Source organism: Lates calcarifer, unplaced genomic scaffold (genome assembly GCF_001640805.2).
Source record: "Lates calcarifer isolate ASB-BC8 unplaced genomic scaffold, TLL_Latcal_v3 scaffold_3_8, whole genome shotgun sequence".
In the NCBI taxonomy this organism is placed as follows: domain Eukaryota; kingdom Metazoa; phylum Chordata; class Actinopteri; family Centropomidae; genus Lates; species Lates calcarifer.
In genome coordinates this window covers 62090-75955 of record NW_026118160.1, presented here as the reverse complement: position 1 = coordinate 75955, position 13866 = coordinate 62090, and the positions used below count along the sequence as shown (strand labels likewise).

Below are 13866 nucleotides of genomic sequence, written 5' to 3'. Positions count from 1 at the left end.
ATTGAAAGTAGTAAAGGGAAGTGTTAGTGTATGATATGGGAACTGTGTCACATACAGCAGCACCTTCCTAGTGACTTCTTCTTTCTAAGGTTTCAACCCAGAAACCAGTAAAGCTAGTTTCAATACATGATAAACTCAGCAGATGGCGCTCACATCATGTATACATTTCGTGAACAGTTCAACTTGATGTAAAGTTGTTCTCACTGGCATCCAACTGTGGTGGGATTTGTAGTCTACAACTCTCCTAAATGACAAAATAAAGTTAGTGACCGGACGGCTGTCACTTAATAAGCATTTAACAATTTCCCACAAGGAATAAATAAAGTATTTCCGATTCTGATTCTGCTAACTGTGATGCAGTTTTAATGTTAGCTTGACCCTTTTTAATTAAACACAATTTATTCACTGTAAGCACTGTATCACTGGGTTTACATAGGAATACAAAAACTGGCTAAAACAGTTTTAGATGGTAGAAACAATGTTTTTCCTCTTCGTCTTCCTCTTTATTTATTTATTTATCATAATGGAACACTGTAAATGTGTAACTGCAGAAGCACACTCTCTGATAAACTATATATAAACTGAATGATATGATCTGACTTTAATGCAACCTTTCTTAAATGTTATCTGTACAGAGCAGGATGTGCTGTTTGGGCTTTCACTGGAAGCTGAGTGTAGAAGCAGAAAAGAGGAACTTCTCACACTTTGTCAAAAATTGGAGTTTTAGTGTAAGACAAATGAGTTCAGTACATGTTTGGAGACTAAAGAAAAGGCACATGCTGCCTTGTCCAAAAGAGAAAAGAAAACGCATGAGCAGTTAAAGACAGGCTGGAAAGCATACAGCATGTGGAGAGAAGAAGCAGACAACAGAAGAGACAGAATAACAAACAACCATCTGATAAAAGACAAGGAACAAAAACCAAGAAACCCATTCTAGCTGAATCCCAACCCTGACTCCGCTCCTCCTCCCTACTCCACCAGCAGCATAACAGCCTGAGAATGGAGCAGCAGTGCCAGTGGAGCCAACACCAGACCCTGACAATCCTTTAGCTTCTGCACCGTTACCAGAGACAGGTAGAGTGGAGGATGGGGGTCTGCGATGATCAGACAGACATCAGAATGGCCTTGTCAAATATCACTGCTCTGAGTGCTGCAGTGCTTTCCTAGTACATCTCCCTGCTGCCTTTGACCTCCACTATGGCCTGACAAGAGGAGCAATGGAAGCCTCCCAGCTGGAGGCCTCTTAGATACATCTCAAAGAGCACTTCCAGGGGACGAATGAAACCAGAAAATGCAGCAGGAAACAAGAAAACTTGCATCGACTGGAAGACAGCATTTCTGCAAACAAAAGTAGAGCACACTGAACATGAAGATGATCAGCTACATCATCAAGAGCAAAGCAAGAAAAACACTTGACAAAGAAGCTTGACAACGCTCAGTTAATGATGGCAGGGATGGCTGGTGGAGACCGAGGAAGAGGACGCTGCAGAGGCTGAGGTGATGAAGTATCACAATGTGTAAAACCACTGATGGTTTATTGTGAACAGACAAACATCTTTATCATATAAACAAAGCATAAAGGTATCATGTAAAAGACATTTGGGACCATTTGTATAGTCATTGGTTTCAGTTAACCAATAACTTTAATAAGTCATGACCCCTGGTATATTTCCACATAAACACCTGAATTTCACATAAACAGAACAGAAGTTGAAAAATGATTGCAATAGTTATTTCTGCTGCATAAAATTTCACCTCGTCATGTCAGATTGCAAAATCCGCCTTAAAGGCTTTTTTTCTACTGAACAATAGAAGAGTAGCAGTAGATTTTCTTAAGTTTTTCGCTGATTGCAGTGCAGTTAGAGGGACCTTAATAACAGTCACTGTTCCTGCTCATATGCCCTTTAATGGGGGACTAAAACTCCCTGAGCTGGTTGGAAACATCACCTCCTTGATTTTAGAAACAGAAACCAGCAGCGTGGGCCGTCAGGGCCAGCAAGGCCTTCTCTGCTGCCTAAACACTGTCACAATCACTGAATTATATCTTTGTTGTTTTGTATGTTTTTTTTCCTTTAATATTATATGTTTTAAATTGTTCCCAATAGTCTGTTCTCCACATGTCTTAGCTTTGCTCCTGGTTGCGCTGCTTCCTATACAGCTTTTGATGTTAGAACTTTTATCCAATCAGATTTCAGCCCTGTGTTACCAAGTTAACAGAAATCTTTCTTGGGGCCTTCAGAATCAACAGTGCAGGGCTAGTAATTCAAAATGAAACAGAGAGGCCTTGAGACAAGGGGCCTTCTAGCAGGCCTAGGATAACATCGACATTTTCATGTCATGTGATGGGATGGTCAGAGAGCGAGCTGGTCAAAGCTAGCACTGCATGTGTATCTTCTAGCACAAGCTAAAAAATGTTAATAGAAATTTAATAACTGTTTTTTCAGTCCACAATGGCTGAAGGAGGAGGAAGAGTTCAGTGACTGTGTTGTAGAGGTTTATCTGTGCATCTCAGTTCCAACAGTAAGTCCTTTTCTATCGTTACGGAGGCTAACGCTGAAAGTCGAGTCTGCCCAGTCGTATTTCTTGCATAAGTTTTAATTCACTTAATTCGTTTTAAGTTGCTCAACAGAAGCAGTTTTTTGATTTGTCTACAAATAATCAGCAGTTCTAGAGAGTAAAGTGCATTTTACCTATATTTTATTGTTTATGTCTTTGTCATTTTATTAGTTAATATTGCTGCTTCTGCTGGAGATGATGTGTGTGGCTGCAGTGTTTGGAGACCTATTGAATTATGTTCATTGGGTTTTTATAGCATTGCTTCAGTAATTTATTCTGCATTTGTTCTGGCTACATGACCTGTCTGTCTGTGCAAAGTTCTGTTATACTGTGTTTCTGTATATTGTTAGTGGTTTATATAGCTGTGACATCATAATGATGGTATTAAGAGGTGGGTTAATTCAGGTAGGACACCAGTGAAGTTGTGAAATGCACGGCCCGCCCAGTAACAGGATTTTAAAGCAACAATTTTACCTTAAAATAATAGCTTCAAAATCATTTTAATGTACATTGACTTGTGCCTATTTTTATACTGCTGCAGGCAACACATTTTGTTTGTCATGGGAAAGAAGCATACATTGACTACAGTTACGTGATAAATGAATAAATATATAAATAATATTTTCAAGAAATTAATAAAATTGTAATTAAGTGGATGCTTTGCACCATCTGCCTAACTACTAGAATTTTCATGTATCTTTAATGTAATTTGCACTTTTCTTAATTGATAATACAGGCTTGTTTGTGAGTTTCCACACATGTGGATCATGAATTGCACCTTTGAGGTTTAGACTGTACTTTATCTCATGCATTGTTTGTCCTCAGTTCCTCATTCTGTCCCAGATGATGAGATAAGTCATGATATTTATGAGCTGCTCTGTCTCTCGTTCCCCACCGTGAAGATGCTGACCGTGTGGGTGCTCGTTTGTGCCATGATGGCTCTGACCAGAGCTGAGGGTGAGTATTTTCAAAAGACAAAGATGAATTTTATGTAGTTCAACTGCTCAATAACTGCTTTATCTAACTGTCCAGCTCTTCCAGAGGAAAAGGCCGAAAAGGACGATCAAGCAGGTCAGTGGGTGGTGTTTTAGATTTCAGACAGATCACGCTACTTTAACTGTATAAGCAAAAACATGTTAAATGGTGTTAATGAAGTCATTTCCTTTTACAAATAAGACAGCCCTGTATAATTACACTATAATGGATCCTAATACTTCAATTAAAATATTCCCTTTACTCAATAAAAGCTGAATAAAGTGTGTACGTATTGATTGGCAACAAAGCTCTTATAGACTAAATCTTGCTATAAAGGAACCCAAAATTCATTTTTTTCACTGCATATAATGATAGAAACAAAATCTACTAACAGAAATGTTATTTTCCACAGCAGAGATCGACCTGGTTGCAAGAACCTTCCGATACCGGTGTCCCCGTGGTTGGTCTCAGTTCAATCGTCGCTGCTTCCACTTTGTCCCAAAACCTATGACTTGGGCCCAGGCTGAGGTATTCACTGAAGCTATTCTGTTTGTGTTGACTTGAACATTTGTTTGACTATTGATGCACCTTTGCCAGTTTCACTCTCTGCGTCTCTCTCCACTATAGAGAAACTGTCGGTCCATGCGTGGGAACTTGGCATCAGTGCACAGCGTGCAGGAGTACCATAAGATTCAGAAGCTGATAATGAAGGCCACTCATGGGTACAAACCAACATGGATCGGAGGCTCTGATGCACAAGAGGTATTTTATTCATCATTACAGAACATTTGTAAAGTCAATGATTAACATTTGTTTAAAATGAATCTATTCATCTATTTGATTTTGTCATGTAGGACACAGTTTGGCTCTGGAGTGACGGTACAACTTTCCACTATTCAAACTGGTGTCGTGGAGAACCGAACAACTATTTTGGATGGCAGAACTGTATACAGATCAATTATGGAGGTAAATCAAAAGACATTTATCATTTTTAGTCAGTTTTTAATGTGTAAAGTGGTTTAAATAACAAAGGTTAAAATCTTATTTAGATATTCCTTGGTTTTATCAAATCAGTCAGTGCTTTATCTTATAACTGGTTCTAATAGTGATTTGTAACATAACTGATGTTTACTGCAGTTTCACTCATGTTGTGTTGACAGTCATCATGTTATGAACTCTAGTTTAGGACCCCAATGCAGAGAACACACACACAGGTAGGTACCAACAGATGGCTCTTTAATCAGGCACTGATGAAAAACACAGGAACAATAGGCAGGCAGCGTGGCAGGCGACTGGCTGACTAAAGAAAGTACTGAAGACACGAGGAACAGAAAACGCTGCCACTGGAGAACACAGGTAGCCACAGAGAACAGGAGAATCCAAAAACACAGGTAGCGCTGAGAGCTTGCACACTGGATACAGCAAGGAATACTCTGGCAAAGGGCTGGGGTGAAGGCCGGGCTTAAGAAGGCGAAGGGAGAACGAGCGGAGTGGAAACAGGTGTGTGTAATCAGCCAGCAGGAGGAGACAGCCACACCCCTAGCAACACACCAGCTCTGCAACCAAACAGAAAAAAGGGAAGGGGGAACAGAGAGAAAAAGCACAACACAAAGACAAACTAACCCAAACCATAACACATCAGTCATTACTGTGATGAGGAACAAACCCATTGCTCCCAAAGATAAACTTGTCTCATCACACAGTTTCAGGTTTTGGTTTGTGAAGCACTGACTGACTCCTGTGTGTGTTTGGTTCAAACAGATCAGAAGTGCTGGGATGATCTGCAGTGTAACAGACGTCTCCCATCCATCTGTGCCAAGAAAGCCCAATGATTCCTGTCAGAGTCCACCATCAACACTGACAGATGTGTTGGAGTTTATCTTTGAAAACTCATCTGTCTTTGTGTCTTTACTCTCATAACTAACCCAAAGTCTCTTTATCTCATTTCACATCTTTATTTCTTCTCTATCGCTGTAACGCTACTTAAGGAACGAAACGACAAGTGACAGTAACAGGAGCTGGATTGTCTCTTAGGTCTTGTGCCTTTAGTGAGAGCAAACTGAATGTGTAATGAAAGAATGCTTTTAGCACAACTTTATTCTGCAGAGTGAAATAATCTTTCTTATCTAAAGCAAAATTAAAAGACTAAAGCATTGAAACAAACTGGTCTGGGAGTGTTATTTCTCTTGTTTCTATAATGTTCCTGCATCTCAGAAACCATGTATAATACCATAAAGTTATTATCTACAGCCACATTATCAAGATTTCTAATCAAAGAAAGTTTCAGAAATTTCACAAAATCTTCAAGGATCACAAGTCTCCACCAAAACAAGTTTTTGACTATTTTTCAGCTAATAGGTGAGAGATGGCTCAGTTTAATTTGTCAATCTTGAACAATGGTTGGTCTGAGGAGTTCCTGAGGAGACACAGTTCCCAAGTCTTTTTACCTGTAGAGAAGAGTTGTTCTATATTCTAAAAAGATGTGCTATTTTTAAACTAGAAGTATAATCTAACATTGTTTCAATAATTTTGTCCTGTTAATTTTTCTCCTATCATTTGTCATACATGTGTTCAGTTCAGACTTAGACTTAGACTTAGACAGACTTAACTGATCCCTTTGGGATGACTCCCTCAGGGAAATTAAGTTTCCAGCAGCTTATACAGACAGACACATCACACAGCAGCTCAGTATATTAATCTGTTATTATGTCCAACAAGGAGCTTATGTATTTATCAGTGTCTCTTTGTGTGTTTGCTTTTTGTAGAAGCAGGATTAAACAAAAAGTACTGAACCAATTTGCACATCAAATTTTGATATTTTGATGTGGGTCAATAAAAACTGATTACCAGAAAAGGTTCTAGGTAACAGCCCAACACAATCAACCTGAGGGAAATTTGAAAGGTTCACCAACAGCAGGGATGAGATGGACACGAGCTGGCTGACAACCACAACCTCACCTAGACACTCTACGCCGAGTCATCAAGAAACATTTCAATACATGATAAACACAGCAGATGGCGCTCATGTAATGCATCATGAACAGCTCAACATCATGTGGATGAACTCTCATTGGTGTCCATTTGTGATATTTGTAGTCTACAAACCTCCTATATTTACTGCTGAATTAAACTGACACTTGTAGATAATGTTAGTGACCTTAATGCTGTTAGTTATTAACCATTCCACCAACAGTAATAAAGTTTTAATGAATGTTACCTTGAGCTAGGGATAACGGGGTAAATGACAACATTTTATTCACTGTACACGTTTCTGGGTTTATATATGAATACAAAGACAGTTAGTACAGTTATAATAACAGTTATAATAAATAAGATTAATTCAACAGAATTACACAAAGATAAGTTCATTATATCATGATCAAATGCAGTATAATGTTATCATTATGAAAGACAAAGTAAGTAAAATGTAATTATCACATTGGTAAAAGAAGAGAAAGAGCTGCAGCTGTTGTGGTGTAGAGATAATCTGATATTCTTCTGTATGTAGCTCCATGTGGGTTAAAAGAAGGTTCTAGAGGTTTAAGCAGAGCAACAGTAGCAGAGGACCTCAAGCACAGATGTCCTATGTGGTCTGCTGAGATCATATGAAGGTAAATTCTTTGTTATTGCTTTCGTTTCATCAAACATGCAAAAATTAAAAACAATAAAATAAAAACGGTGATCACAGTCAGAACAATCCAGTGAGCAGGAACTCCAGTGGCAACCGTGATTTCATCTGAAATGATTTGACAGAACAGCATGGTGTTTATATAGAAATCTATTTCAGGAGGAACAAACTGTTTTTTAATAAAGCTTTTTACCTAGAAGATATATGGTTCTCTCTCTGGTCTGGTTGGTTTTGTTCTGTTGGACTCTACAGGTGAAGCTGTTGCTGTGTCTCTTCTCCACAGTCACTCTGCTGCTGACAGTATAGAGGTCATCAGGACCTCTGACTGTCTCTGTAGGTCCAGCAGAGAGGAGGTTTCCCTCACCGTCCAGCCACAACACCTCAGGCTCTGGATACCAGCCTTTAGACTTACAGTCTAACACCACTTCTCCACTTTCACCTGAAGTCTCCTCTATGACAGTTACAGAGACTGAACCTGATGAAAAGAGAGGAGGTTTAAAAACAGAAGGTTCAGATCAAACCTTTAGTCAAACTAAATGTGTCACTTTGTAACTTGGAGTCTGACTCACCAACAAGGAGCTGGACAGAAGCTTCTTTCTGTACTGAGGGAATAAAACATCTGTATGTTCCTTCATCAGACAGTTTCACTTTGAAGATTTTCATGGAGACGTTTCCATGTTCCAGTTCATCCACAAACAGTCTCGTTCGACGAGAGTAAGATGGATTTTGAATCTGATGCAACAGTCGTCCATCTTGGTGAACATGGACATACTCTGGGTCCAGACCTGGTCTGGTCCACTCCACTGTCTCAGAACTGGCACTGATGGGAGGATCAAGGCGACATGAGAGAATGACATCATCACCAGGCTGGGCTATGTTTGGTTGATGTGAACAAATCAACTGTGGCTGTTCTGCAAAGTGAGCTGAGGAACAAACAAGAGAAGGTTTTATAGATATAATTCATCACAATGGGGTTTTACACTTAAAATAATGAAAATGATAAATGATAAATAAAGCTCCAGAGCTGCAGTAAAAACAGTTAAAGGATCATCAAAAAGGTTTGCTTCAGATTATGTAGCACTGACTACAGGAGGAGAGTCACTGCAACACATGCTGTGTTTAGGCTATGTGCAGTTTTAAAATGTCTGTGGTTTCTTGTGAGTTTCTGTTTCTATATTTATTTTTCTGTTGACCACTGTTCTCGATCTATATGTGACATTGTATTAAACTGTGAAAATCAACTGAAAAAACAAAGTAACTAAATGAGACGGAGAGAATCTGTCACACAGAGGTTTTTCCTCATTCACCTGTAAACTGTAATAAACACACCTCACTGCCAGAGTAAGGTCTACTGCCATCATGAGGCTGGTTTTTAAACTGCAGCAAAGAGCAAGTGACAGCTACATCTGGTCATATAAAACAGTCTGCATTCAGTGCAACTTTTGAATTACCTTCATAAGAAAGCATGAGATGAATGAACATGTGATGGAGAAACAGAGCAGTGACGGCACTGACAGACACTCTATCACTGGACTCCATCACTGAATGAAGAATCCTGATTTCTGAAAATCTGAAAAAGTCAACAAAACAAAAACAAAACTTAGTCTGGTTGTTTTCAGTAAAACTACATACGTCTTCACTCAAAGGGAAACAAGAGGAGAGTGGCTGTTGCTGCTCTGCTGATCTCTCAGATGGTTCTTCCTGTGCAATAAACCACAGCTACAAAACTGTCACATACCAACAGATGTCAACCCTGATCTGAATAAGCTGTTTACTTTTGAGGATGTTCTGGCTGATTCTTTACAAATATTTCTGAACTTGGACTAAAATATCTGCTGGTATCATCACCTTAACTCAAGAGTGAATGTTTGCACAGCTGAACTGTGGATTTTCACTGAAGATGTGATGGGGCGGAAAACGAAAAAGGAACATAAACTAGAAACTAAAAAAACTGAAAATGCTAATTTTTGTATTTGATGTTAGCACTGCTCACAGTCACACCATATTGATTGATTTATTTATTTTAGATTAGTTTTTTTATGTGTGATTCTGAATTCCCCGCGGTCCCATAGGGGGAAATGACAACAATAAAAATATGTGTGCACTTAAAAGATGTGAACAGATAACATCACACAGGAATAAGAAGGTAACCAGAATTATTATATATTATCTTTTTTTGTTCCCTTTTAAAACAAGGAGGGTACTAACAGTGCTTTAGATCACAGCCCACACACTCACTGAAAGTGCAACATATCACAGTGCAACAAGAGACATTTTGTTTCAATTTAACTCGTCTGAAACTGTGAAATTCAAATTAACCACATGTAAGAAGAGTGTGCTGGGAAGACAAAGCAGTAACTGTAACTTTGTCATGAAGTGTGTCCAACAGTAACTATCTATACTCCACAAGATGCTGCTTACATGTTAAAACAGTAATAATCTCAAATGATCTGCACTTAACTATTATTTAAAAGAACATTTTACTGTTAGAGGAACATTAAACTGCTGAAGGTAATTTATCCTCACAGTAGCTTATTCTGAAAACTATGTAACAGTGAAAGATTGGAACAGACTTCAAGGTTGGGTTCAAAGTTTTCTATCAAACGTTTTATAAAAGTAAAAACTTGTAAATGTATAAACAATAAAAATTCAGTTTATAAAGACGATGATTTGAAATAATCTGCATTTTGTTTTAAAAGTCAAAGCTTTCACTTGTTTATGATAATGAAATAATAATGTATCCAACATTTAACACACAGTTTCACTTTAATAAGAAACTCTTACCTGCAGATTGAAGAAAGGAAACTTCATCCTCTGAGAAACGATGTGATGAGCTGAGTGTTAGAGACCCAAATGGTGTAAAATGAGGAAGTACGCACGACGTTTCACCGACAGCTCACAAGCTCAGTCTTTATTTTTATCCACAGCATATGTACAATCATCATCTTATTACTGTTAATTATCAACCATTTCACTAACAGTAATAAAGTTTTGATGAGTGAAACTTGACCTTTACCAGGTTATATATATGTATGAACACAAAAGTCACTTGAAACTATTTTGCACACAGGAAGTGTCACCTCCAATCTCCCATCACTGAGATGGGAGATTGGAGGTGACATCACCACCAGCTAGGGCTATGATTGGTTGATCTGAACAAATAAACTTTAACTATCCCACAGATTTTAAAAAATAATTAAATGACACTTTAACCCTGACCTGACTGAGCTTTGATATGAAGTCAGTGACAAACAAACAACTCAAACATGAACAGGCCCCACACCTGTGGAATAAACCTACAGCTAACAGGTGCAGGTCTGCTGCTGTGCAGAGAAAACACTTCGTACAACAAACATCAAAACATGAAACTGTAAAACACCTGCTGCATCGGTCTGTTTGTCTCTGAGTAACACACACATCCAAACCCAACACCACGCGGAGAAAACAGCCTCAGACCTGCTGATCCTGCACCTGCCTCATCCCACCGGCCTGAACCAACAGCACCACCTGGGTTCCACCTGCAGGCAGCGCTGTTTCTACCAAACTGCCCTCACCTCCACCTGCCACACTCAGCTCTCTGCCGTCCTTTACCACCATGATCAGACTGAGACAGTGCCATCTGCAGCTCCTGTCAGGTTGGAGCTGCTTCCTGCTGTAGCTGCATCATCTCAGTCTTCTGAGAGTCTCCTCTTTGGAGGTGTTCTTTCCTAATGAACAGAGAAACAGCTGTTACTTCATTTTGATTGGTTAAAGGAAAACCATCTGACTGAACAAACAAGATGGCTCATCAACAGACTGATTGATGAACATTACTCCAACGTGTTAGCTACAGAGTTGGGTTGTGAAGCTGCAGGTTCAAGTCTATCAAACACAAAATGGTTTAGGACCACAGTAAACTGCTGAGTGTAGGAGCCACTAAAACAGGAAGAGAAAAGACAAGTACAGTACCTTAGTATACATAAATATGTTTGGAGTGCAAGAGCCAGTAACATGGCGATCAGGCCCAGAGCCAGGATACTGATCTCCACCCAGGACAGGACTGAGGATGACAGCTGATTAACCACAACAAAACATGAGATTTCCAAAGGTGTAGGATACATTTACTGATCATTCCTACCTGCAGTGTTGATGTGTGCTTCTCTGGCCTGGTTGGTTTTGTTCTGTCGGACTCTACAGGTGAAGCTGTTGCTGTGTCTCTTCTCCACAGTCACTCTGCTGCTGACAGTATAGAGGTCATCAGGACCTCTGACTGTCTCTGTAGGTCCAGCAGAGAGGAGGTTTCCCTCACCGTCCAGCCACAACACCTCAGGCTCTGGATACCAGCCTTTAGACTCACACTCTAACACCACTGCTCTGCTGTGTTTAGTCATACGGATCACAGGAGACGAGACGGCACCTAAAAATGAGACAGGGGAGATATAACTCTGCTCCAGTTTCAGACGTTTGAAGACCTAAAACAACAGAAAACTACAGGTGGTAAAAGAATATCCTTGGAAATTTTAAGAAAGCTGATTGGCTGACAGTTCCCTCAGGACCTTTTGACCCAAGTGAAATCTGAAGAACCTGTGTTACAACACCGTGTGGTTTAATGGTGCAACTCACTACACCACAGCTTCTGCATTTATTAAACAAAGGAGTGATTTAATCGGTCAAATTCAGAGCTGTTGATTGGTGGATGCTGTTATGTTTGGACCGAGTCAGCAGTTAGCGGTTTACCCTGATTCCTGTCTTACTGCTAAGCTAAGCTAACCCCAGCTCCTCCACTATTTCAGTCAGCAGCTTCCAAACAAAAACAACAAGCGTGAGCTCAATATCAAAGATAAATGATAAATCATATCAATATCCTGCGTCTCCACTCACCAACAACAAGTGTGACCTGTGGCTGATTGACCCTGAGCGGGAACAAAGCATCTGTACGTTCCCTCATCCAACAGTTGGACCCTGGAGATCTGCAGTGAGACGTCTCCACGCTCCAGTCTGTCTACGAACAGCGACGTTCTCCCCTCGTATGATGGATATTTGTTATCCACGTGTTCTTGATGGTTCTCCCACACATGTACATCTCCAGGACTCAGGTCAGGCCTCGTCCACTCCACCGTCATGTCAGAGGCGTTAACTGAAGGTGTCAGGCGGCAGGGCAGAGTGACGTTATCACCAAGTAATGCCACTACTGGCTGAGATGGACCAAACGCATGAGGCTGACCTGTGGAGAAACAGATCAATATTATCAATAATAAACATCATTCTGCAGGAAATCACCTGTGTATTGTTCTTTTAATGCATCTGTGAATAAAACCACACTGTTTTCTTCTTTTGGGATATAAGATATATGGGATAAGTCGATGAAGTCATATCGTTTTCCAACACTCCCTCTGGTGTTATCTGTGTGTTTTTGCATTGAAATGACCTGTATGTGGCTGTAACAGGAGAAGGCAGAAGGTCATGTGATGTAGAAATAAAACCCTGGAGGCTCCTCCGTCACCAGGCAGCAGCATCATCTGCAACATCCTGGGAATCTGAAAATGAAAAATGTTTACGCAGGTCGTGTTTTAATATAAATCCTTCCTGTCTGACCCCGTCAGTCACCCTCGTGTACTCTACACTTCTGTTCCTCATTCTGTTTTTATACAGAAACATCATTACGTCATTTCTACCAGCAGGAGGCCTCACTGCAAATGTCTGTCTGTGGATAGCTGAAGGAAACCAGCACTTACTGCGAGGCTCCTGCAACACACATGACTTCTTGTTGTTTTAAATAATAATTTACACTGATGCTGCTTCAAAAACTTTCTATAAAAGGTTTAAACAACGAGCTGCAACTCTGCTGTGATAAAGGTCATGAAAATAAAACAGAAAACTCCTACCCAGAGGCCAAACATGAGGTCCAGCGTGTTGATGGAGACACAGTTTCTTTTGGTTACGTGCTCGGAAACACAGGAGAAACAGACGACAACAGGCGACCAGAGTTTCACTTCCTGCTGAACCTTTGTTTCTAACAGACGCTGCTGCAGAGTGAACCTCAGCCTGCTCTACATCCTGTCTGTGTGTTTACTTGCTGCTTTGCTGCAGCCAGCGTGTTAAACCTGCTGTGTTCTCCTGATAGCATGAGGCAGGCCCCTCCAGTGACTCCTATCATTATGATTCAGATGGATTTTATATCCAGGCTGCACAGACTCAACTTTATATTACAGCCTGCAGTATAACTGATGATACTTACTGTCAGACAGTGTAGATTACACACGTCTAATGAGGTGTTTATGGTTAAAAGGAGCCTGGTTATATCCTGGTATATTCAGTATGTTTGCTGTTGTTCCTCACTACTGAGTCACTTTGGATAAAAGCTTCTACTAAAAGAGTGAATGTAAATGTAGAGTCAGGCCTTTCACTGACGTCAAGAATAAACTACAAGAATGTGGGGGATGATATGAAGGAAGTTCTCTGTGTCCTCTCTTTCCTTTCACTTGTGTAACTGGGTTGTGTAACCAATTCATTCACATAAAGACGTGTATTTAAATGATTCGTTTTTGGTTGTACAGCTGCCATAGAGCTCGTGGTGTTGTAGTGCCCTCTTGTGGTTGAACTGAAACATGAATCATCACCAGCTGTGAAAATGAAATCACCTGTTTTAAGTCATTCTTAAAGAAAATTGACAAAAATTCACTGGTTCCAGTTTCACTAATGTTTATATTTTTTCTATGATATTAAAC

At 39.9% G+C, this 13866-nt stretch overlaps 3 protein-coding genes across 5 annotated transcripts in view; 2 read left to right on the top strand and 1 right to left on the bottom strand.

Moving 5' to 3' along the window:
• Positions 1-5694, top strand: part of LOC108901866 (type-2 ice-structuring protein) — a 30507-nt gene extending 24813 nt beyond the window's left edge. The window contains exon 7 of the transcript XR_007812746.1: positions 5566-5694. The gene's annotated coding sequence lies outside the window, so the exon portion shown is untranslated. The remainder of the gene's footprint in view (positions 1-5565) is intronic.
• LOC108901821 (ladderlectin) lies at positions 2326-5694 on the top strand. Of its 2 annotated transcripts, none has more exons than XM_051069558.1 (7): positions 2326-2404; positions 3459-3513; positions 3589-3627; positions 3947-4059; positions 4159-4293; positions 4386-4497; positions 5293-5694. In XM_051069558.1, exons 2-7 carry the CDS (start codon positions 3459-3461, stop codon positions 5361-5363), a joined length of 525 nt encoding a protein of 174 aa, XP_050925515.1. In that variant the 5' UTR covers positions 2326-2404; the 3' UTR covers positions 5364-5694. The 2 variants fall into 2 exon arrangements, with proteins under 2 accessions (XP_050925515.1, XP_050925514.1); XM_051069557.1 differs by having other exon boundaries at positions 2332-2404; positions 3944-4059.
• Positions 5695-6761: 1067 nt separating this feature from the next.
• On the bottom strand, positions 6762-13223 carry LOC108901741 (myelin-oligodendrocyte glycoprotein). Of its 2 annotated transcripts, XM_018703358.2 has the most exons (7): positions 11277-11509; positions 11108-11198; positions 9944-10866; positions 8611-8729; positions 7729-8082; positions 7353-7634; positions 6762-7267 (listed from the first exon to the last, which is right to left on the bottom strand). In XM_018703358.2, exons 4-7 carry the CDS (start codon positions 8696-8698, stop codon positions 7155-7157), a joined length of 837 nt encoding a protein of 278 aa, XP_018558874.1. In that variant the 5' UTR covers positions 8699-8729; positions 9944-10866; positions 11108-11198; positions 11277-11509; the 3' UTR covers positions 6762-7154. The 2 variants fall into 2 exon arrangements, with proteins under 2 accessions (XP_018558874.1, XP_050925506.1); XM_051069549.1 differs by lacking the exons at positions 6762-7267; positions 7353-7634; positions 7729-8082; positions 8611-8729; positions 9944-10866 and adding exons at positions 12020-12362; positions 12567-12675; positions 13024-13223 and having other exon boundaries at positions 11107-11198; positions 11277-11555.
• Positions 13224-13866: the final 643 nt, after the last annotated feature.

Coding starts and splice junctions, on each gene's coding strand:
- LOC108901821 (XM_051069557.1), top strand. CDS start 3,459: ATGCTGACCGTGTGGGTGCTCGTTTGTGCCATGATGGCTCTGACCAGA. Junction 4,060..4,158: donor TGACTTGGGCCCAGGCTGAG/GTATTCACTGAA, acceptor TCTCCACTATAG/AGAAACTGTCGGTCCATGCG. Junction 4,498..5,292: donor TATACAGATCAATTATGGAG/GTAAATCAAAAG, acceptor TGGTTCAAACAG/ATCAGAAGTGCTGGGATGAT.
- LOC108901741 (XM_018703358.2), bottom strand. CDS start 8,698: ATGGAGTCCAGTGATAGAGTGTCTGTCAGTGCCGTCACTGCTCTGTTT. Junction 8,083..8,610: donor TCTCATGCTTTCTTATGAAG/GTAATTCAAAAG, acceptor TTTGTTCCTCAG/CTCACTTTGCAGAACAGCCA. Junction 7,268..7,352: donor GAGAACCATATATCTTCTAG/GTAAAAAGCTTT, acceptor AAATCATTTCAG/ATGAAATCACGGTTGCCACT.